Source organism: Phascolarctos cinereus, unplaced genomic scaffold (assembly GCF_003287225.1).
Source record: "Phascolarctos cinereus isolate Bilbo 61053 unplaced genomic scaffold, phaCin_HiC Scaffold_2;HRSCAF=192, whole genome shotgun sequence".
Lineage (NCBI taxonomy): Eukaryota > Metazoa > Chordata > Mammalia > Diprotodontia > Phascolarctidae > Phascolarctos > Phascolarctos cinereus.
The window spans coordinates 388772-411186 of record NW_027555625.1 but is presented as its reverse complement, the minus strand read 5'-3'; the positions used below and the strand labels follow the sequence as shown (position 1 = coordinate 411186).

Sequence of the window (22415 nt, the reverse complement as noted above, 5' to 3'; positions counted from 1 at the left end):
GGCCAGAGGCCATGGGCAGACACCCCCACCCGCATACCTTGATAGGCCTTCTCCCTCCTCTTCTTCTCTGTCTCAATGTACTGCTCCGAAGCCGCTTTGATCTTCTGAACCCAAGCTGTCCTAGGGATCAGAGGCCCAAGCCCAGGCAGGTGGTCACTGCCCGGGAGCCTGGCCTGCCTCCCAGCCCAGCAGCCCGATGCTCCCGTTTCTTTTAGCAGCTATCCACAAACAGCATCCCCTCCTGCCTCCGCCTAAGGTCCTTGGTGCCCGACCTCCAGGGAACAAGGCTCCCTCCCCCACCATCGCCCGACTCTGGCAGGGACCCCTGGGTGAGGCCCTTAGAGCAGGCTACGTGAAGGCAGCCAAGGTTGGCCCCTGAGCAGGGCAGCTTGGGCCCTGGGGATGGCTGGCCTGAGAGGAACAGAGGGCTGAGTGCCTCTCCCCATTGGACGCGCATCCCCACGGGGATTCACAGCAAACGTCCACTTCTCGAGAACCTGTGTTTGCAATGCCTGCCCCGGGAGGGCCTCTGAAGGCCCCTGAGACACAGAGCGGAGGGTGGGATGTGGGGCCTGCCAGTGACCTCCCCCCTTCCTGAGCCAGTGCTCACTGGCCTCCCAGATCGAGATACCCTCTGGCCAAGGAGCTGGAGGCCTCAGTCTTCCCACCTCTGCCCTCTCACTCTGGGTCACCACCTGCTGACCTCCTACAGGTGGCATCCATGCCTCTCTCCAGATACCTTCTTGTGTCTAGTGGAGCAGGGAGCAGAGCCCCAGACTCAGGCAGGAGATCTGGGTTCAACCCCAGACAAGTCACTCCCTTGTTCTGTGCCTCAGTTTCCTCATCTGTAAATAGCCCCGACCTCTAATCTCCCCTGAGACGTTGAGGGAAGCAGACCTCCTAGAGTCATGTAGATGCCCAGGTGTGGTATAGGGAGACGCTTGGCAACAGACAACTCCAGGCTTCCCTCAAACACCACAGCCCCGTCTCTCTCCTGAGCCCCCTTTCTATTTGTCCTGTGACACCACAAGGCGTGCCCACGGAACTCGGCTGGGGGAGACGGTGAGCATTTATGGAGCGCCTACTGTGTGCCAGGCACTGGGCTAAGCACGTTACAAATGGTATCTCATTAGATCCTCACAACAGCCCTGAGAGGCAGGGGCTCGTATGATCCCCATATGACAGATAAGGAAACTGAGGCAGACAAAGATGAAGGGACATGCCCAGAGTCACAGAAGTAGTGAGATTTGGGACAGGATTTGAACTCAGGTCTTTGGGACTCCAGGCCTGGGTGTTTGCTGTGTGCTCTATGGCGCCACCTAGCTGTTGGACTTTGGAAAAAACAGATGCAGATGCTGGAACTGATCAATGTATGATGAGAAACAGAAGGATAGGCAGACGAACAGAAAGACAGATAGACAGAGACGCAAGGTTAACACACACAGACAGACAGATGGAGCTATGTGGATGGAGAAGGAGAGGGATAAACAGATGGAGAAATGAATGTATGGACAGACAGATGGAGCTATGTGGATAAGAGATGGACAGATGTGTAGAGAGATGGACAGAGGGATGGACAGTCAGATGGACGGACAGGCGGATGAAGCTATGTGGCTGGAGAGATGGGGAGATGGAAAGACAGGTAGAGAGATGGACAGAGTCAGATGGCTGGACAGACAGATGGAGCTATGTGGATAAGAGATGGACAGATGGGTAGAGAGATGGACAGAGGGATGGACAGTCAGATGGACGGACAGGCAGATGGAGCTATGTGGATGGAGAGGGAGGGAGATAAACAGATGGAGAGATGGATAGACAGACAGATGGAGCTACGTGGATAAGAGATGGACAGATGGGTAGAGAGATGGACAGAGGGATGGACAGAGTCAGATGACTGGATAGACAGATGAAGCTATGTGGATGGAGAGATGGGGAGATGGAAAGACAGGTAGAGAGATGGACAGAGTCAGATGGCTGGACAGACAGATGGAGCTATGTGGATAAGAGATGGACAGATGGGTAGAGAGATGGACAGAGGGATGGACAGTCAGATGGACGGACAGGCAGATGGAGCTATGTGGATGGAGAGGGAGGGAGATAAACAGATGGAGAGATGGATAGACAGACAGATGGAGCTATGTGGATAAGAGATGGACAGATGGGTAGAGAGATGGACAGAGGGATGGACAGAGTCAGATGACTGGACAGACAGATGAAGCTATGTGGATGGAGAGATGGGGAGACAGAGAGATGGATAAAACAGACGGACAGAGAGATGGACATAGATGGCTGGGTAAATGGACATACAGACAGACAGATGGATAAATGGACATATGGATAAGAGATGGACACATGGGTAGACAGATGGACGGAGAGATGGACAGAGAGTCAGCAGATGCATGAACAGAAGGACAGACAGAGTGGAGGGCACCAGCGCAGGGCAGTTCTGACCTCTCGTTGATGTTGTCCACTCGGAGTGTGTAGACACGGTCAATGTGGGAGATGTGGAAGATGGGCTCGTCGCTGGAAGGGTCTGTGGGCAGCTTCACCAAGACCTCATTCAGGAAGACAGGCTGGGGGAAGCCAAGCGGGTGAGCGGGGCAGCAAAGGCCAGCCATGCCCGCTGGGCCGCCCCGCAGCTCCCACCACACTCACCGTCTTGTACATCTTGAACTGGGCACTGGACTTGGCACTGAAGAGCTTCTCGGGGCCCGAGGCAGCCGGGAAGGGCCTGGCAGCGTGGGTCATCAGCAGGAAGTCCGTGAAGAGGAAGCCAAAGAGCTCCTTGTTACTCTTGGCCTTGTACAGCCTCCCGCTGTGCAGCAGCTTGCGAGGGCCCAGGCAGTTGGTGAGCGAGTTAAAGATGAGTTGCTTCAAGAGAGACAGGCAGTCACTCATGGAGTGGGACCTGGCTGCTCTTCCATCCACACCTCTCCACTGCCCTCAGGACCCAGGGGCGGAGGATAACCGGCCACTGTGCCCTCCCTCAGCAGGGCTCTGGCCAGGCCTTCCTCCCCTAGGCGGGGAGGTTCAGATGACTCCGCCCGGCCCCAAGCCTGGCTGACCCCAACACCTCCAGGCGTGGCGGCCGCCACCCCGGTGCTGACCCGGAATCAGGAGCAGCACCTCAGACGCTTATTCCCCAGATGCACCTGTCTCCCAGGGGCCCAGATGTGCTGGCTGTGAAGCGCTTGCAAACCTCACATGCTCCATGATAACGATTATTATCTGCTCATCAACAGTAACAGCGACCAGAAATTACTACCGATCAGCAGAAACACCCTTGGCGACGGGAGCGTTCTACGGTGGGGGGAGGGGTGGGCCTACACACGCCCCTCCCCCAATCAGGAGGCCCGGCCCCTTCCCCGACCCCATCCAGTGCCCCCGGGGTCTTCGCCCCTGTCCATTCTTCCTCCTGTTCTGCAGGTCTGGTGACACTGGGGTCTCCTTTCCCTATCGTCCCCGATACAGTACCCCTTGACCGTCGGTGGGGGCCATCACCTCCTCTGCCACTCCAATCTCGCCTATGTGCGGACGCCCCTCCCCCCAGAGATGGACACCCGGCCCTTCTCCGTCTCCGGGGGCCCCCCCTCCCCCGCACCACTTCTGCCTCCGGGGCATCTCTCGTCCACCTTGCTAGGCTCACCAGGGCCTCGTGCGATGCCTTCCCACCAGCCTCCAATTTCCCAAATCATCTTTGTAGCGCAGTCCCCTGCTCAAATACCTGCCATGACTCCCCACTGCCTCCAGGACAGCAGGCTCGGCCTGTCCGCGACCCCGAGAGCTAGAACGGCTCGGGTCAGGCAGATCTGGCTCCCCTGAGGCAGCAGGGGAGTTTCCGGGCCCCCAGCCTGCTCCAGGAGCCCCTCCCTTACCTCAGCAAGGCCGTCGCACTGGACGTGAGCCTGGATCCACTCCAGGCGGTCCGAGTTCTCTTTCTCGCGGACCCCTTCGTTGACCTGCGAACAAAGCTCTTCGGCCCTCTCCAGGGCGAGCTTCAGGGAAGAGTGGTCCACGTGGCTTTCTGGGGTATTCTCCAGGATCTAGGGAGAGGACCGCCAGGCAGTTCAGTGCGGGAAGGGCCCGCGCCTAGGGGCTCCCTGCCGGACTCTGCGCCCTTCTCTCCCCTGCCCCTCCTGTGGGCCCGGAAGGGGTCTAGCCGCTGTACTGCTCCCCCCTGCCCCTCCACTCCTCAAGGACTTACATTCTTGATGAGCAGTGGGTAACGTGTGATCCTCTGCATGGGCTTCAGCAGGAAGCTGGACAGTGGCATGCCCTGGCACCGAGGGTCTCGGGCCAGTCTCTAGGAGAGGTCACAGAACAAAGGCAAAGGTGATGGGCTGAGGCAGAGCTCCTGCCAGGCACAGCTACTACCCTCGGACGTCCCTGCCAGGTTTTGGGTCTGGCCCCAGGACTGAGACGGATGAAGAGTGATAACACTTGGGCCTGGGACCAACGTGGCCGCACACCCATCTAGTCCAGGGCAGAGAGGAGAGTGGGACAGCGCCGGCCCCTGAGCCATCTTCTCCAGGATGCCCAGCCCCACGTGGCAATTCTTGAGAGCCCACCCCTGAGGGCAGCAGCACCGTGGAAGGGAAAGGCCCTGGACCTGGCTGGCTGACCACATGGGCGATGGCAGGCTCTTGGCTTAGCTCCAGTCACATAACTGGAACCAGTGGTGCTGAGGGGCATCTTGACCATCCTCTTCTTGGGACTTTATTCTGGCCATTGGTGTCTGGGGAGGGACAATGCCTTTCTCCCTGGGAGGCCAGCATGTGACCTCTGGACATGGGCATTGGTTCTTTGCTCTTTCATTTTAGATGGAGACTGAAGGCCGTGGCCTTGTGAGAACGAAAGGTCAGGAGGCCTGGGAGTGACTAGGTGGACCCAGCCCAGCAGCGAAGAAAAGGACTTGTCTGATGTGAACTGGGGGGGGGGGGGTCAGTGCTATGCAGAAAAAGGTTTCACCAGAGACCGAGCTGGTAAAGGGGGGAAAGCCTGTGCTGTTCTTAATGTAAATATCCCCTTGTAAAAACTGATACTAATTAGTTTAATGGGACTAGGGTGCTAATCATTAGTGGCAGAGAACCTACCTAGAATGAGGGCTGAATGAGTCAATAGCATTTGAGAGAAACTCTAACCCTGAAGGAACCCTGAGAGCCCTGAGGGTCAGGGGAGGGGTGGAGAGGCCAGCCTTGCTGGGCAGAAGGGGCCCACTCATCCACTCAGAGTCTCCCAGCCCTCTCGTGCCATTACATGGTTGGGTCATTCCAGCTTCCCTAATTCATTTCAGTGAACTAAATGTTGGAAAAACCTCCCCTCTTCCCCAATCTGGTGACTCTAATTTGTGCTTCTTTTGAATCCTGCTCATCTTCTAGGCTGACTGTCTGTGAGGTGAGAGTGTCCTTTGTAGATTGTGAACAGTTCTCTATTTAGAAGTTAATTTGCCTCACAGGATTAAATGAGGCAGTCAATGTTCAACACTTTACAAACGTCCAGGGGCTGAATAAATGCTGGTGGTGAGTCATGTTGACCACACATTTTCCCTAGTTTTTTTTTTCTTTTGTTATACAGATTTAAAAAAAAAATTTTAACTGCAAACATTTATCTTGTCCCTAAATAACTGCATGTATTTGTGGGATGAAAAAAAATCATCTCCCCTCTGTAACAGAAAAAAATACTTTATGCCAGCCTCTCTTATCTAGGCTGGAAATTCCCATTTGTTGGCTCGTGAAGCCCCTGGGTTTGTGACAATGGACCCGGAGTGTGCACTAAAAAGTCTTAATGGCACCGCAATTGCCCCATTATGTTACAAATACATTTTCCCTCTGTGACAATAAACATGTATGTGTTTGAAGATCATAGTTTGTTTCTGCAGCAATTCAAAACTGTCCCATACCCAACAATTCTGGTGTTTGTGCAGTAATTACATCAACCTCTGACCAGTTCTGACAAAGTGTAACACATTCCTGCACTTTTTCAACCTGTCATCAAATTGTCTACAAACCGTGACAAGGGTTCCAAAGGATTCCAAAGGGTCTGACATTCCAGTGCAAACCGATTTGCAGCAGCTGGTCAGATGCTCACGCACACCCTCCCGGGCTCCTCTCCCCTGCACCAGAGTGGCTCCCTCATTCCCCTATCACCTTGTGTAATCATATGACCAAGGGGAAGAGAAGATAATGCGCATTTACACAGCACCAAGTACAACTGAGCTAAACGCTTTCTAAATATGATCTCATCTGATCCTCACGACAACCCTAGGAGGTAGGTGCTGTTATTATCCCCATTCTACAGCTGAGGAAACTGAGGCAGACTGAGATGAAGGGACTTACCCAAGGTCATGCAGGTAGGAAGGATCAGAGGCTGGATTTGAACTCAGGTCTTCCTGACTCCAGGACCAAGGTTCTAGATATGTTTCTTAATTGTTTATAAATCTTGGATATCAAATCATTATCAGAGAAATTTAATACAGATTTTTTTTTCCTATTCAACCATTTCCATTTTTACCCTAGGTGTATTATTTCATCTGTGCAGCTTTTCAGTTTCTTATAGTTAAAGTTTTCTATTTTGTCTTCACTAACTGCTTCTATCCCATGTTTGGTTAAGAATATATCTCCTGGAACACTGTACACAGTAACAGCCATGTTGTGCAATCACTAATATTGATAGACTTAACCCTTCTCAGCAATGCAAGGATCTAAGACATCTCCAAAGGACTCCTGATGGAAAATGCTATCCACATCCAAAGAAAGAACTATGGAGTCTGAATGCAGATCGAAGCATACTATTTGCTCTTTTTTTTCCTTCTGTTTTGTTTCCTCTTTCTGGTGGTCCCTCTATTGGTTCCAATTCTTCCTTACAACATGACTAATGTGAAAATACATTTAATAGGAATGTACATGTAGAGCCTACATCAGATTGCGTGCCATCTTGGGGAGGGAAGTGGGGAGGGAGGGGGAGAAAAATTCAAAAGCTTATGGAAGTGATTGTTGAAAACTAAAAATAAATAAAAAAACAGAAAAAAAACATCACCTACTTGTAGCTGTGGAATGTTAAAGATTAAAATCTATTTCTTCTATTTTTATATTTTCTAGTGAAATTATTATGCATATTTAATATTAACGTTACGTATCCATATAGAATTATTATGGAATAGTGAAAGGTGTGAGTTTAAGCTTGATTTCTCTCAGACTGCTTCCAATTTTCCTAGCAGTTTTTACCAGACGGGAAATTCTTTCCTAGGTAGCTGATGTTTTCCAGTTGATAGAACACTGGGTTACTGCGTTCCATGAGTCTTTCTTCCTAATTGTTAGCCAAGGCTGGATGGTCTTGGTGACTGCTGCTGTCACTCAGTTTGAGGTGTGGCAGTGCTCTCTCTCCTTCATCATCTCCCTGGACGTCTTTGTTTTATCAAATCAATTCTGTTACTGTTTTACTGAGTTCCACTGTGCTGCCTGACTGCCCCAGATACTTGATGCATTTTGTATTTCTCTGGACTAGGATTTCATTTTTGTTACTGCCTCTCGGATTTTGTTATTATTATAGAAATGTTACTGATTTTTGCCTGTTGACTTTATAGCCCATGACTTTGTGGAAGCTATTCAAGATCTCCATCAGCATCTCGGATCTCAAGGTCTCTTTGAACCTGAACCTGCAGGCGTCTGTTCGGCCCCTCTCATGGGGTCACCTGGTAAAGTGGGTGAGTCATGGACAAGGACCAGGCACCACGGCCCAACGCACAGGCCCCTTGCAGACACCGGACTGTGAATGACTGACTCCTTCTTGGGTTTGAAGCCACCCAGCTGCCCTCCCATCATCTCTTCCATATCAACAGGTACATTTTTATGGCAGGTGAGTCGCTGAAGCCAGGCCTACTCTCTGAGACCATGGCTTCCCTTTCCACAGGTTTGCTAAGCACTCCAGCTAGAATGTTGCTAGGTATTCACATCCAGCCCTCTGGCCTAGAGTTTAAGGGCTCCCTTCCCTTCCTCTCCCTCGACCCCCCTTTGAGAGAAAATTCTGCCCTTCTCCTATTGTGTGGTGTCTGTCTCCATCATCCTCAGTAACCCTCAGAGGCCTGCTGGGAGGGGTTCAGCCATCACGCTGGCCCGTTCTTTCAGTGCCCAAGGATGCCAGGCCTTGAGTTCACCAAAGGCAGTGGATGGCTTTTGGCCTCCTTGCGTCCGAACATCTGCCATTTCTGTTGGGTCCTTCTGGGTGAGGCCCTCTCTCTGCCCTCCCCTCACCAGGAAGAGACCCCTGCTGAGGACCCTGAGACTAGCTTTCCTGGCCGCCTTGGCTCATGGCACGCTCTATTTCCGCTCTGCCATTTCCTTCCCGCCGCAGTGACCATGCCCAGAAGCGCCCGTCTTGTCTTCTATCCTTAAGCTCAAGAGCGTGGTTGGGCCCAGCAGCGCTCTGAGTTCTAGCACCTTCCCTGCCGGTTTGTCTTGACACTGCCCTGTCCTCTGGACTCTCTTCCAGCAGGGCAGGGGCCCGCTGTGTTGGCTGGTGACCTTCCCATGCATTCACAGTGGTCTTTTCTACCCCTTTTCTGAGGGTCATGCTCCTGAGCCTCTGCCGCCAATCCAAATGTCTGGTGACCTGTCTCCTTCACCATTTTTGCCTCATGGGCCTCCAAGCTTGCAGGTCCTGACCCAGCCACAGGTCCACTTGGACCATGGGCATTTCTTCTCTTTGCCTTTCCTGGTCTCACTGGATGTATTCCCCCTTTGTTCCTCTTAATTAATTGCTAATCACAATAATGGTGAGTCAGAGAGCGATTTAAGGTTTCCAAGGCATTGTTCTTATTGTCCTCATTTTACAGAGGAGGAAACTGAGTTGCAAACAGAGGTGAGGAACCTTGCCCAGGGCCACGCAGTTAGTAAGTATCTGAGGCTGGATCTGAACTTGGGTCTCCCAGCACCCTAGCCATTGTGCTATTCCAAGCTGCTCTTGAATCCTGAGATCACTGTTCTTTGTTTTTATAGTTTGACAATTATGAGTCCCGGGGAAGCGCAGTAGGGTTTCCCCTTGCCGGTGTCCTGTGGAGGCTTTCTACTTGACTGATTGGCCTCATCCCCCTTTCTTCTGAACCTTGTGAGATGCCAGTTAATTTCCTGCATCACTAATGGTCTTGTCTTCCTTATCTGTTGGGCCTTTTTATTGAAGGGAGTCCCGTGCTAGGGGTCCGAGCCTGGGGGAGGAGGTGGGCCCTCCAGCCTATAGGTCTTTGTTGGACTTGGCTTCTTTCCGCTGATGATCTAGGCCCCCGCTGGCCAAGCTGAGTTTTGTTGGGTGTGTCTGTGGGTGGTCTCCATAGGGACTCATGACATTCACTGAGCCCTGGCTTACTGCCTGCCCTGGGGCAGATGCCCAGCTGAGAGGAGATACAAGCCTGTGACCTGGGTAGGGTTGGGGCAGGGCCGCCCACAGGGGGCATTACCTTCAGGAACTCTTTGAACTCCGCATCCTCATCAGTCTTCTGCTGCAGCAGGGCTGCCCCATTCAGCTGGCAGCTGCAGAACCGGATGTAAGCCTGCATGTGGGAGAGCTCAGCCGCCACGATGTCCCCAACCATCTGCACCGGCATCTTCTCGCCTCCTGTCTTCTTCCGCACGCGCAGAGCCCTGCAGGACAGCCGGGCCGCTGACTCCCCATATGGCTGCCTGCCACGGCAGGCAGGGGCACGCCAGACTCTGCTGCCCCCTCCCCAGCCTGGCCTTGCTGCCATGGCTGCAGAACACATGTGCACACACGCACACACAGTCACGGATGTGTGTGTATGCATGCACACACACATACACAGTCGCAACTCACAAGCACACACACATGCACACTCACACGGTGCACGTGCACACACACACATACACACATACACACTCTGGCCTCCCTCCCCACTTCACACCACTATCATAACTACATCACAAGTATGTACACACACATGCACACATTGTGCACTTGCACACATGCATGCACACTAGTAACTCACACAAGTACACACATGCACACTCACCCATACGTACAATTACACAATCACATAATTGTGTGCACACACGCACTCTGGCCTCTCCTCCCACTTCACACCCCTACCATAACCACATCCTATGTATGCACACATTGTGTACTTGCACACAAGCATGTGCACTAGTAACTCGCACAAGTACACACACATGCACACTCACACCATGTATACTTACACACACAGTGCAGGCGCATATATTCACACACTACACACACATGTACAGAGACTCATCCATATGCACAATTACACACTCCCATGTGCACACAGACATGCACAATTGTGCACACACACACACACATATACACACTCTGGTCTCCAGGAGCAACTGAGAGCAGGAGCCCCAGGTGAAGAGACGGGGAACCGGGGGCCCAGCTCCCTGACACAGCTGAGACCCCACGAGCTGGTCTAGACCAGATGGAGACAAGGCATCCATGCCCTGTGGAGACGAGTGTACCATCTCCTTGCCGCATACTTTGGGACATGGAAAACCTCCTTATTGCATCCCAACATCACGTCCCTGGGACCACACCCGCCTGAGCCACGCAAGGGCCACGCCTGGACCACACCCCTCAGCAAACACCACACACAGTCGTGACCATGGAAGGAAGGTCCATGGATGCTTGGCCCACTGGGACAAGGGGAGCCCACCGATGGGCACCCCAAGGGGGATGGGGCAGACTCGGGCTCCTATGTGAGAGAAAGGACCTCAAAGTTTTCCCAAGAAAGGTCCTCAAGACCACACATCCCGGCTCAAGGTGGAGGTCGCAGCTGCACACAAACCATTGAGAACTACAGCTGGGTGCCCCAACCCATCAATGTGGGGTCCTCCTGCCAATGGGCGTGGTCTGCCTGGCTGCACCCCCTGTCTCCCTGGGACCCGTCCCAAGGGAGCGAGAGACAGAAAGGCCCCCCTCACACTGGGACACTCAGGCCACCCTTTGTGTGGCCCAGGACATGGGGGTCTCAGGGGGTCCAGGGGCTCGCCCAGGGCACAGAGATACAAGTCTGGTCTGTGGAGGACGTGGAGCAGACGTGACAGACACAAGGAGGATAAGACAGTGGCAAGGCCACAAGAAGCCAGCTGGGCCAGTCACTGTGTGGATGCCGGTGTGGAGGACAGACAGTGAGACCCCATGCCTGGGCGGCGCCCCCTGCTAGGCAGGATTGCAGTCAAGCAAGGTCAAGGTGTCAGGTCATGCTTGGTGACATCACACACACACACACACACACACACAGGCAAGTCACCCCCTGACTGCAGCCACTGTCTAGGGTTTTCAGACTCCTCAGTTCAGGCTGCATGTGGCAGCCTGTGGGTCCTTGCCCATGTGTTTGGGGATACAGGAAGGGGGAACCCCAGAGGGCAGTGGGGTGGGGCTGGGGGACCAGGTCTACTCACTTGAGGAGTTTCGTGTTGGACATAATGATCTCCTTCCAATTCACGAAGATCAAGGCCATTTCTCCTTCGCTCAGACGACCAGACTCAGCCATGCGCTTCTGGAAGACCTAACCCTCCCCCAGAGCAAGAAACCGGTTGGCTGGAGCAGGCTTTGGCTGCCTCCAGACCCGTCCTGCCTCCTCTGGCCCTGGATGAGGCCTCAGGCCACGCCTGCCCTTGGTGGGATGGGGTGGGGTACAGAGGTGGAGAGGTGCGAGGGTCCTTGGCCCAACATCCTCATTGTACAGAGAAGGAAGCTGGGGTCACTTGCCCAGCAGGAGCTGAACCCAGGTCTTCCTGATGCCAAGTCAAGCCTAGTGATGCTTCACACTGCTGCTTTCCTAAACTACAGAGAGGCTGAACTCTGGACCAGCCAGCAAAAACAGGGTCACACTGCTCTCCACAAGGAAGGAAAAGAACCATGCATTTATGAAGCACCTACTAGGTGCCAGGCCCAGGGCTAAGCACTTTACAAATATTATCTTGTAGGATCTTCACAACCACCCTGGGAGGGATGGGGATGAAGAAACCCCCCCTTCACCCAGCAATAGCACTTCTAGGGCTGTAATCCAAAGAGATCACACAGATAGGAAATGGATCCGCATGTACAAAAATATTTATAGCAGCTCTTTCTGTGGTAGCCAAGAACTGGAAATTGAGGGATGCCCATCCATTGGGGAATGGCTGACCAAGTTGTGGTATATGAATGTAATGGAATACTATTGTGCTATAAGAAATGATGAGCAGGCAGACTTCAGAAAAATCTGGAAAGACTTGCATGGTCTGATGCTGAGTGAAGTGAGCAGAACCAGGAGAATATTGTACACAGTAACAGCCAGGTTGTGAGATGACCAAAGTTGATAGACTTAGCCCTTCTCAGCAATGCAAGGATCTAGACATCTCCAAAGGCCTCATGATGGAAAATGCTATCCACATCCAGAGAAAGAACTATGAAATCTGAATGCAGATCGAAGCACACTATTTGCTATTTTTTTCTTCTGTTGTATTTTGTTTCCTCTTTCTGGTGGTTCCTCCTATTGGTTCTAATTCTTCCTTACAACATCACTAATGTGAAAATATGTTTAATAGGAATGTATATATATGTATAGCCTATATCAGATTGTACACCGTCCTGGGGAGGGAGGTGGGGAGAGAGGCAGAGAAAAATTTAAAACTCAAAAGCTTATGGAAGTGATTGTTGATAAATCAAAATAAATTAATAAAAAATAATAATAAAGAGATAGGCAGTGACCCTGAGAGGCAGGCATCCAGGGGGCCAGGGCAAGGAAGCTGAGGCTCCCAGCTTTCCCCCCTGCCCAGGGAGGGGCCACTCTCCTCAAGAGCGATGCCCCCAGTGGAGGTGGGGGAGTGCCTCTCTGCCCTCCCACTACGCCCAAAGACGGGAAATGTGGCCTGTGGTCGAGGGGAGCAGCCAGAAGGGGAGCGGTGGGAGCGCAGGACAAGGAGGTTCTGAGGTGTGCTCCCAGAGATGGGTTAGGGCCTGCGACCTCACCACACCGCCTGGCTTAGGCTGGATGAGACAAGGAAAGGCAGGGGACTTTCCAAAGGCTGCCACACCTGGGTGCTCACAGGAGACAAGTCCAGGAGAGCTCATGGCCTACAAAGCCAACCATGTAGAGGCCACAAGCAGATGGCGAGGGGGGCAGCACTCTGTGTGACAAGGGCGTTCTCCTGGAGGGAGTCCAGGGACTGCGGAGGAAATATGGCAAAGCGAGCTTTCTTCCAATCTTCGTGGCTCCCAGTGCCTGCCAAATGGAAATGATTCTGATCTTCCTCTTTGCGTTGACGGATTTGGTGCCTATGTAAGTGTTCCTGTAAGATGAACGCTGTCAGGGGCAGGAGATGTTTTGTATGCCCTTGGCACACAGTAGGCTCTTCATCGTGAGGCTCCAAGGTGGGCACAGCAGGAGGGATTCTGTCCCTGGAGAATACTGAGGCCAACTCTTGGGATCAAACAGTCAGCTTCCCAAGTCCTGGACAGGGCAGTGATGGTGGCCCCAAAAGTGCACACTGCGTCAGGCTGCTCAGATGAGATAGAGCTCCAGGAGGAACGGGACAAGGGGGGTCTCTAGGCACGTTTCCCCGCCCAGAGTGGAAGAAGGAAGTGATCCAGAAGAGGGGGTCAGCCTGGTGCAGGGCTTGGGGATGGCATGAGGACCTGGGGATGGCACTCCCACACCTGAGGGGCCGAGCTGGTGCAGGGCCTGCTACGAGGCTCTGGAGATGGTGTAAGGATCTGGGGATGGCAGGAGGACCTGGGGACGGCGTGAGGGCCTGGGGATGGCACGAGGACCTGGGGATGGCGCGAGGACCTGGGGATGGCACTCCCACACCTGAGGGGCTGGGCTGGTACAGGGCCTGGTATGAGGATCTGGGGATGGTGCAAGGATCTGGGGATGGCAGGAGGACCTAGGGATGGCACAAGGACCTGGGGATGGCGTGAGGGCCTGGGGATGGCGCGAGGACCTGGGGGATGGCACGAGGACCTGGGGATGGCACTCCCATACCTGAGGGGCCAGGCTGGTACAGGGCCTGGTGTCAGGATATGGGGACCACACTTCAGTGCCTGAAGGGCTGTGCTGGGGAAGAGGGTCAGGCCGGACCAGGGTCAGGGAGGGCGGAGCAGGGTCTCCTCCTCAGGCCCCACGGAGAAGGGCGCACTCTTGCCTGCGCTTCAGCTATGGGTCCTGGTCCTTCTCCATTTGGAAGCTCTGAAGGTCTCTGAGTCAGTCTATCCCACAGTGTGCATTCCATGGTCATGACAGAAGGAGCCAAGCAGCCCTGCCCTCAGTGAACTTCTCTTCTCAAGAGAGAGAAGACACACACGGGCAAGAGCCTCCTGGAAAGCCCTGGTACACAGTAGGCACTACATAAATGCTTATTTCCTTCCCTCCTGGAGGAGGCACCAACAGCTGGGGGAGGAGCAGGAAAGGTGAGGCCTGGGCTGAGTCTCAGAGTCAGAAGGGAGGGGGGTGAGCGGTGCAGGCACCGGGCAGTCAGGAGCCATGGCCTCGAATGCCAAAGCACCTGGCCCAGGCTGGAGGGAGAAGGACAAGCAGGCATCCGTTATAGCCTGAGTTAACACCATTGTGTTTCCTCGGGGTGGTATGGAGCCCACGGGGCTTACTTGATGGTGGGAGGGGCCTTGGGTGGACAGACTGGAGATCCAGGCGTGAGGGGCCAGGGCCTGCACCAGGGTGGGGAAGGGGGCACATCTGTGACCAGCGGCATCATGGTCCTGCGGGCCAGGCCCCCAGCTCAGCACAAGGGAGGGGTTGTTCTTAGGCAAGGGGAGATTCGAACCCAGGTTCTCTGAGCCCAGAGCAGCTTCTTCAGACCTTATAATGACCCAGTCCCACATTTCCTGCTCTTGCCTTTCCCCCCCCACCAAGGCGTCCTGTGCTATGCCAGGGCTGTGCCCCTGGGTGGGGCAGTCACCCTCTCATCATCCCCCCACCTTCTTGGTGGGGTGATGAGGGCTCAGACACCCTCCTCGGCCTGGGAGCCCTGAACTCAGGAGCCTCGGCATGGGGTCCATGCCGTGAGGGAGCTTCATGAAAGGTGCAGGATAAAAAGGAGCCGCCCAGGCCAACCTTGGCAGGTAGGTGCGTTCCCCGAGGGCTACCTGCCTGAGGCCACCACCCTCGGCCCCCAGCCGACCACCACCCTCAGCCCCCTTGGGGCCTCACCTCCGTGACCAGCTGCAGGTCACCCATGTATCTCTCCTCTGTCCGGATCAGCTCGTGAATGTAGCCCTGCCTCTTTCTCTCCATCGGGGCCATGGTGTCCAGGCTTTGGAGATCAGCACACCCTGCGCAAAGGGCACACAGACGCAGTCAGGTCCAGCCCCGGCATGCTCACCAGCCCAGCCATTCCCAGACCACCCTGCAGCGGGAGGTCACAGGACGGAGGGAGGCTGCGGATGATCCTGCCGTGTCCCTGCCACACACACACTCGCCACCGCCGCCTTCTGATCTCCTGCCCAGTGAGCGCCCGGTATTGTCGTCTGCACGGCTGGCAGGCATGGATCTAACTGCCCACCCCCATTCCCTGTCAGAACTCTGCAGCCGCAGGACAAAGTTGAACCGGCTGGGCCTGGCGTGACAACCTTTGTCCACCTACACGGCTGACCGTGTCCCAACCAGGCTGGCCTGACGGACGGCTGTGCCCGGAACTCATCTCCCCACCTCCCACCTCCAGGCATTGAAGCAGGCTGTGCCCCAGACTTGGAACCCCCACCTTCCTTCCTGGCTCATATCGGGCAATCCCCTGGGAAAACCTGTCTGACCCACCGTGGCTGCCAATGTGCTCTCTCTCCTCGAAGCTGCCTCAGCCACTCAATGAGCACTTATTAAGCACCTACTGTGTGCCAAGTGCCCAAAACACAAAGAGAGGCGAGCAATCCCTGCTCTCCAGGACTTCACAGTCTGAGAGGGAAGACGACACGTGAACACCCTTGCACAAACAGGACAGAGACTGAGGAACCACACGTATCGGGCGAGGGGGCAAAGAAGGCTTCTTGGAGGAAGGGAGATTTTATCTGGGAGCCTTAACAAAGCCAGACAGGTCAGTAGTCGGAGCCGAGGAGGGGGAGTGTTCCAGGCCTGGGGGAGCCGACAGACAGAAGGTCTTGTTCATGGGATAGCCAGGAGGCTGGGGATGGAAGGTGTAAGAAGCCTGGAAAGGCGGGAGGGGGCAGGTCACAGAGAGCTTTGAAGGCCACAGTGCTTTGTGCTTGACCCTGGAGGCCACAGAGAATTTACTGAGTAGCGGGGAGGAGGGTGTCTGGCACGGTCAAACCCGGGCTTCACTTTATTGACTGAGTGGAGGATGGATGGGAGTGGGGAAGACCGGAGGCAGGCAGACCCCCCCAGCAGCTACTGCAATAGTCCAGACATGAGGTGATGAGGACCTGCCCCAGAGGAGAGAGATGCTGCAGAGGGGAAATAGGCTGTGCCACCATATTGGATGGGGGGTATGAGGAGAGGGAGAAGTCTGGTTTGATGCTTAGGTTGGCAGCCTGAGGGACTGGGGCAAGGATGGTGTTGCCTTCTACAGTAACAGGGAAGGTAAGTGGTGGGGGGAGGGTTTTGGGGAAAGAGAACGAGTTCCGTCTTGGACATGTTGAGTTTCAGATGTCTACTGAAAGGCAATTAGGAGATGCCAGATTGGAGGTTAGCTGAGAGACTGGGGCACGATGGGGAGACCTGAGAATTATCAGCATAAGATGGGAATTAGAGCCATGCGTGCTGAGGAGATCCCCCAAGTGAAGTGGGGTAGATGGAGAAGATGGACAGGACCTTGAGGGACACCCAAGGTCCGGAGGGATCCCTAGCCAGTGGTCTGCCTGCCAGACAGGAGAACCAGGAGATCTGTGGTGTCAGAGGCTGGAGATGCCGAGCAGGATGAGGGCTAAGAAAAGGCCACTGGACTGGACAATCAAGGAATCATTTGTGATGCTGAAAAGTTTCCTCTGAGTAATGAGACTGGAAGTCAGACTGAAGAGGGTTTAGAAGAAAGGAAGTGGAGGCACTGACCGTAGTCATTGAGCTGAGAAAAGGAAATAGAGACAGACAGACAGTGAAAGAGATAAAGACAGAGGGGGGGGAAGGGAGGAAAAAGGGAGAGGGAGGGGACACAGAGAGAGAGACAGAGAGAGAGACAGAGACAGAGAGACACACACACACAGAGGGACAGAGAGAGAGAGAGAGAGGAGGGGAGAGACAGAGAGAGAGAGAGAGAGGAGGGGACAGAGAGAGAGAGAAAAGAGGAGAGAAGAGAGGGGAGGAGAGAAGAGGAGGAGAGGGGGGCAGTCTGCTGGAGGGTGGGATCTCTTGGCAAGGAGAAGGGGCGCCTCTTCATATAAGCACAGCCAAAGGCAGAGAAGGAGGCAGAAGGAACCTGAGTGACAGCAGATGAGCAGGACGGCTGGGAGAGGCGGGGCAGAGGGAGGCCCGGTCCTTCTCTAGGTCCTTGTCCCTGGAAGCGCCATCCCGCCTCCTCACACTCATTTCGGGTCTCCTGTGGCCTTCAAACCTACCCACATCATTCACATACATTTACTGACCCGTTGCCTCCCAAGGACATCCCTTTCAACAAGAATTATCTTTTAAGAAAAAGCAAACAAAAATTCCACCCAGTTGGTCACCACATCAAAAACCAGCCAGAGCAATCTGGGGTGCTCTGCCAGGCCGGCCCCCTCTGGGCCGAGGGCACTGACAGTCTGATGCTCATGCTGGACGTCTTGGGGTGAGGGTTCTTTCCTCTTAGACCACAGTCATCACCGGCACGCGGCTTTCTCTGCACGGATCGGTTCACTCTGCGTCAGGCTGTGTAAACCTCGCCGGGTCTCATGCTGCTGGCCTCACAGACCAGGGGACGAGCAGACGCTCAGCCGCCAGCTCTTGGCGACCACCCACCCAAAGGGCTGGCTGCCCCCGGCGGTTCAGTGTCTGTGGAGCTTGGCAGCATGGACTGGAGCGTGAGGGTACCTTAGGCCTGTGAGTGGCATCGCAGCTGCACCCACAATGCATCAGTGAGCCTGTTTCCCCCTCTTCTCCACAAACCTCAGAATCATGCTCTAGGTCTCTTCTCTTTCACAGTCAGGCTCCCCCCCAAGCGCTCTACTTTCTCACTTGCCATAGTCTGGGTCCCATCCTCACTAGGCGACTGAGACGGCTCAGCAAGGAGCGTGAGGCTCTTTTTAGCGGGTGCCATGCACGGCACTCTCGAAGGCCTCCACCTCCAACTTGCCCCCGGGCTCGATGTGGTCCCTCCCTGGGTTTTCATGACAGGCTCCCCATGGAGTCACTCTCCCTTCCAATCTGATCCCTTCTTAGGCCCGATCTTCCTTCAGGGCCGGTCTTGTCCACACCCGAGTCTTCCCCCTTTCAAGCTCAACACCCTCATGCTCCCAACACGGCTCCCACAGCCTTTCAGATTCTTTCCCTTTCTCATCACTGTCTGACTTTCTTCTCCACATGTGGCACCCCAGAGGGACATCCTATTGCAGGTGGGGTCCAGCTAAGGGAGGGGACACAAGGAGACAAGCTCCCTCCACCGTCCCAAGAGCCTCAGCCAGGCTGGACTGGCGACTTCCCGGGGGCACAGAGGAATTCAAGAGGGAGCTTCCTCTAACAAAGCTGACTGACTGCACCCGGGGGCCTGAAGGACAGGCTGGCTCAGAAGGAACTTGAAATTCGCAGGCCTTCCTCACAGTGAGGCAGGCTCTCTCTCTCTTGCTATCTCCCTCCTTCTCTCCCCTGTTCTCTCCTCTCCTTTCACCTTCTGTCTCTTCTCTCCCTTCTCTCTTTGTCTCCCTCCTTCTCTCCCCTCTTCCTCTCTCACCTTCTATCTCTGTCTCTTCTCTCCTCTCTCTCTCCCACACACACACTCCCCACCCCGCTGCCTTCTCAGCTTCATTTAAGCCTTGATTTGGAACAACTTTGAACACGATAGGGTTAGGGACAGAGTTGCTGGTACTCTAAGGGAGCCCCTGTCTGCTCCACAAGCCATGAATTAGAATCCTGCTTACAGTGGGGCAGCTAGGTGGTACAGTGGATAGAGCACCAGCTCTGAAGTCAGGAGTACCCGAGTTCAAATCTGGCCTCAGTCACTTGACACTTACTAGCTGTGTGACCCTGGGCAAGTCACTTAACCCTGATTGCCTCGCCAAAAAAAAAAGAATCCTGCTTACAAGGACATGAATCTATGTGTATATATGTGTGTGTATAATCTCACACTCTGCTAAAAGCCAGCCGTGGCATGGCCCTGGCCCACCAGTTGGGCCCCATTCAAAAGGAGCCTGTCTAATTCCAACTGGAGTTCTCTTACTGCTTCTTTTTCATGCCAATATGATCCCCATTTTACAGGGGAGAAAACTGAGGCTTGGGGAGGTTTAAGAGACCTGCCCAGGGTCACACATTCAGCAGGGTCGGAGGCAGGTGAGGGCTGCTGTTCTGGGCAGAGAGAAGAGTTAGGAATGACTAAAGAAATAACAGAGATAGAGTAACAGAGAAAGACAGAGGCAGTGACAGCCAGCCAGAGATAAAGAGCCAGAGAAAGTGAGAGACAACAATGGCAAAGACAGTGAGAGAGACAAGGAGAGACAGAGGCAGACAGTGGCACAGAGAGAGACAGAGCGTGACAGAGGGACACTGCAAGAGAATGCACATTCCAGCCGTGGTCTGAAGCTCCAACCCGCTCCTGACAAACTCACCTGCCATCTATTCCAATAACAAAATCCCTTCTGTGGATTCTGCATCACTGACCTTTCTGGCTCCTGGACCAGACTTGCATGACAAGACTTGAATGGACAGCGTCATCTGTGTGTGTGTGTGTGTGTGTGTGTGTGGTGTGTGTGTGTGTGTGTGTGGCAGTGGGGTGAAGTGAAGCCAGGTTTGAACTCAGGTCTTCCTGAATCCAGGGCTGGCTGTATCCACTGCACCGTCTAGCTGCCCCTGGACGGGCACAATCTGGTCCATCTCCTTGGCCAGAGTCTCATTCCACCAAGTCTCAGTGACACCTCTAAGTATGCTACAGATTTTCCTGAAGAGCACATCTAGCTGCGTCACTCCCCTAACTCCTTCAATCCTGGGGGATCCCTGCTGCCCCTCTACTGGGCTGCTCAAGTTCTCTAGCAACATCCCTCGCTTTCCCCCGCTGCGCTAGACAGTCAGCCAGTGGTCACTGTGACCTGGGGCCCAAGAACCTGGCCTTCTTTTGGTCTTTGCAGGGGCTCACTACTGTCCTCCTACTGCATCTGCCCCCTTTACCTTGCCTTCTCCTACACTCCTTGATGAGATGCTCAGGGAAACTACTGGAGCTACTGTGCCTTTTTAAGTGACACCACAGAAACTAAAACAAGAGGGGACTCTTCCAGGGCTTGCTCGCCAGCTCCCTAGGCCACCAGACTTCACAGCTGAGAGAAAGCCCAGTGGCCACACAGTGTGTGATGATCTGCTCAGAGGCCTGGGACCAGCCTGTGAAGGCTTTCCAAGGCCAGTACGGCAGGGGCAGGGGCAGGGTAGGACCGGGGGGTGGCTAGAAGTGTCCTTCAGGACTCTGCATTTGGCAGCTCCATGGAGGCTATCCTGGGTAAAGGGTGGAGAGAGGAGCAACTGCTCAAAAATGTGCCCTGGAGAAGAAACTGAGGCAAATGCCCCTCGGAGAGGGGGAGATCGCCGTGAAAAGCTCAAGAGGAGACAAGAGGGGAGTCTCAGGGTGAGCGTGAAGCAGACATCCAGCGTCGAAGCTGGACCGGCGGGGCTTAGTGCCTGCTACTTTAGGTCTCTCTCCTTTAAGTCATGACAGGTGAGTCCAAGACCAGGCTAACCATCCATTCAGCTAAGTCAAGACCTTTGCAGGTCTGAGAACCCATCTCTAGGAAACATTCTGAGAACTACTTCAATATAAACGGTCTCCTCTGTAAGTCCATGCATCTTAATTCAGGTATTTAAAAACACAGAAAAGGTGAAGATGCCCTAAGCTAGCCAGGTTTTCTGACCACACCCCAGAAAGGGACTGCTCAGTTCCTGGATCTGCACTAGGCACTGTGGATAAAGGGCAGAAGCAAGAAACGCTCAGATGAATAAAGAGAAGACAAAGCTATTGGTGTGAGGGGCACCAAGAAGGGTCTTGGGTGGGAGGAGCCTTAAAGAGAAGGGCGACCTCAGCAGGCAGAAGGGCAGTGGCAGAGCATTCCAGGCTGGGGAAGGGCAAGCCGGCAGAGTGGGTAAGGGAGAGCTTGGGAAGGCCCTTCCATGTCCCACAGGGGTCTGTGGTTTACACTCAGAGAAACAGGGGCCACTGATGCTTCCTAAGCTGGTCGGACCCAAACGTTAGGAACCTATCGCCTTGAGACGGGTGGGAGCAATGAGGTCACAGGCAGTGTCCAGGCCAGAGGTCACAAGGAATTGGGTGTAAATGAGGAGGAGCTGGCCTGCAAGCCACTGCTTATACTGTCTGTGGCGTCGGGAAGCTAATAGGGGCCTTCGGCAGGGGAGGGGCTCTTGGAGGGACAGCAAGACTGCCCCTTCAGTCTGCCTCAGAAGCAGTATTTCCCAAACTTGTCGGCCAAGCTCAGCCAAGGGTGCTGCTCCAGGGGGTCCCCAGGGAAGAAACAGTGGAGAATCAAAACTGAGGATGCCCATAGTTAGGCAGTCACCATCGTAGGAGCCAGGGGCCTCCCCCTGCCTATCCTGGGCCCCATGCGTGGACCTTCGCGGCCCTTCTGAAGAGACACAGCTCATCCCCACCTCGGGCTGTGTTCTCGTGCCTCTGACAAACCACCAAAGGCAAAGGACCTTCCTCCTCCTCTTCCTGAAGGCAGATTGGGGGTGGGGGTGACATGATTCCCAGACTCTTCGCCTCAAACAAATTTCTGGCAACAGCCAAGAAAGATCTGTTCCTGGGCACCCTCAGTGGAGAGAGGCTGGGAAGCCCAGTGGGCTGGGACTTTGTGCAGGGCTAAATCCTGAACCAAGGAGCTCTCCCTCCAGGATGCTGCCGAAGAAACACACACACAAATCGGCTGGTTTGTGTCCCTTTAATAAACACACTTGCATAGTTATTTGACAGTTAGGAAAAATCCAAAGAAAACAAATGGCCTCATGCCCAAGCATGCCCAGCATTCACGCAGTGCCCCCAACAAGACGCCAGTCTGACTGACGGTGCCTCACAGTGCTTGGCAACAATTCAATAATGCATGACATCACAGCAGCGAGAGCAGCATTCCTTAGGGGATCCCACCCCGCCAAGGGAGAGCATCTGGACTTTCGGTTAAAGATTCCTATTTACACGTATTTAAACTTTGGTAAAAACCGCTTTTCAATGACTTGGCAAGGAGAGCTTTGAGCCCACCAGCTGCTCCTCCCAGGCTCCCACACACTCGCTTCAAGCTAACCGAATTCAGCAGCACGTCAAGGTTGTCCC

The 22415-nt window shown here is 54.2% G+C and overlaps 1 protein-coding gene across 1 annotated transcript in view; it reads right to left on the bottom strand.

The window, feature by feature from the left end:
- Positions 1-22415, bottom strand: part of ITSN2 (intersectin 2) — a 92238-nt gene that overhangs the window by 3663 nt on the left and 66160 nt on the right. Inside the window, exons 29-36 of the mRNA XM_078149207.1 lie at positions 15173-15294; positions 11424-11530; positions 9449-9632; positions 4205-4303; positions 3876-4043; positions 2656-2871; positions 2452-2573; positions 38-120 (exon numbers count right to left, since the gene is read on the bottom strand). Coding sequence (XP_078005333.1) covers positions 38-120; positions 2452-2573; positions 2656-2871; positions 3876-4043; positions 4205-4303; positions 9449-9632; positions 11424-11530; positions 15173-15294 — 1101 coding nt within the window. The remainder of the gene's footprint in view (positions 1-37; positions 121-2451; positions 2574-2655; positions 2872-3875; positions 4044-4204; positions 4304-9448; positions 9633-11423; positions 11531-15172; positions 15295-22415) is intronic.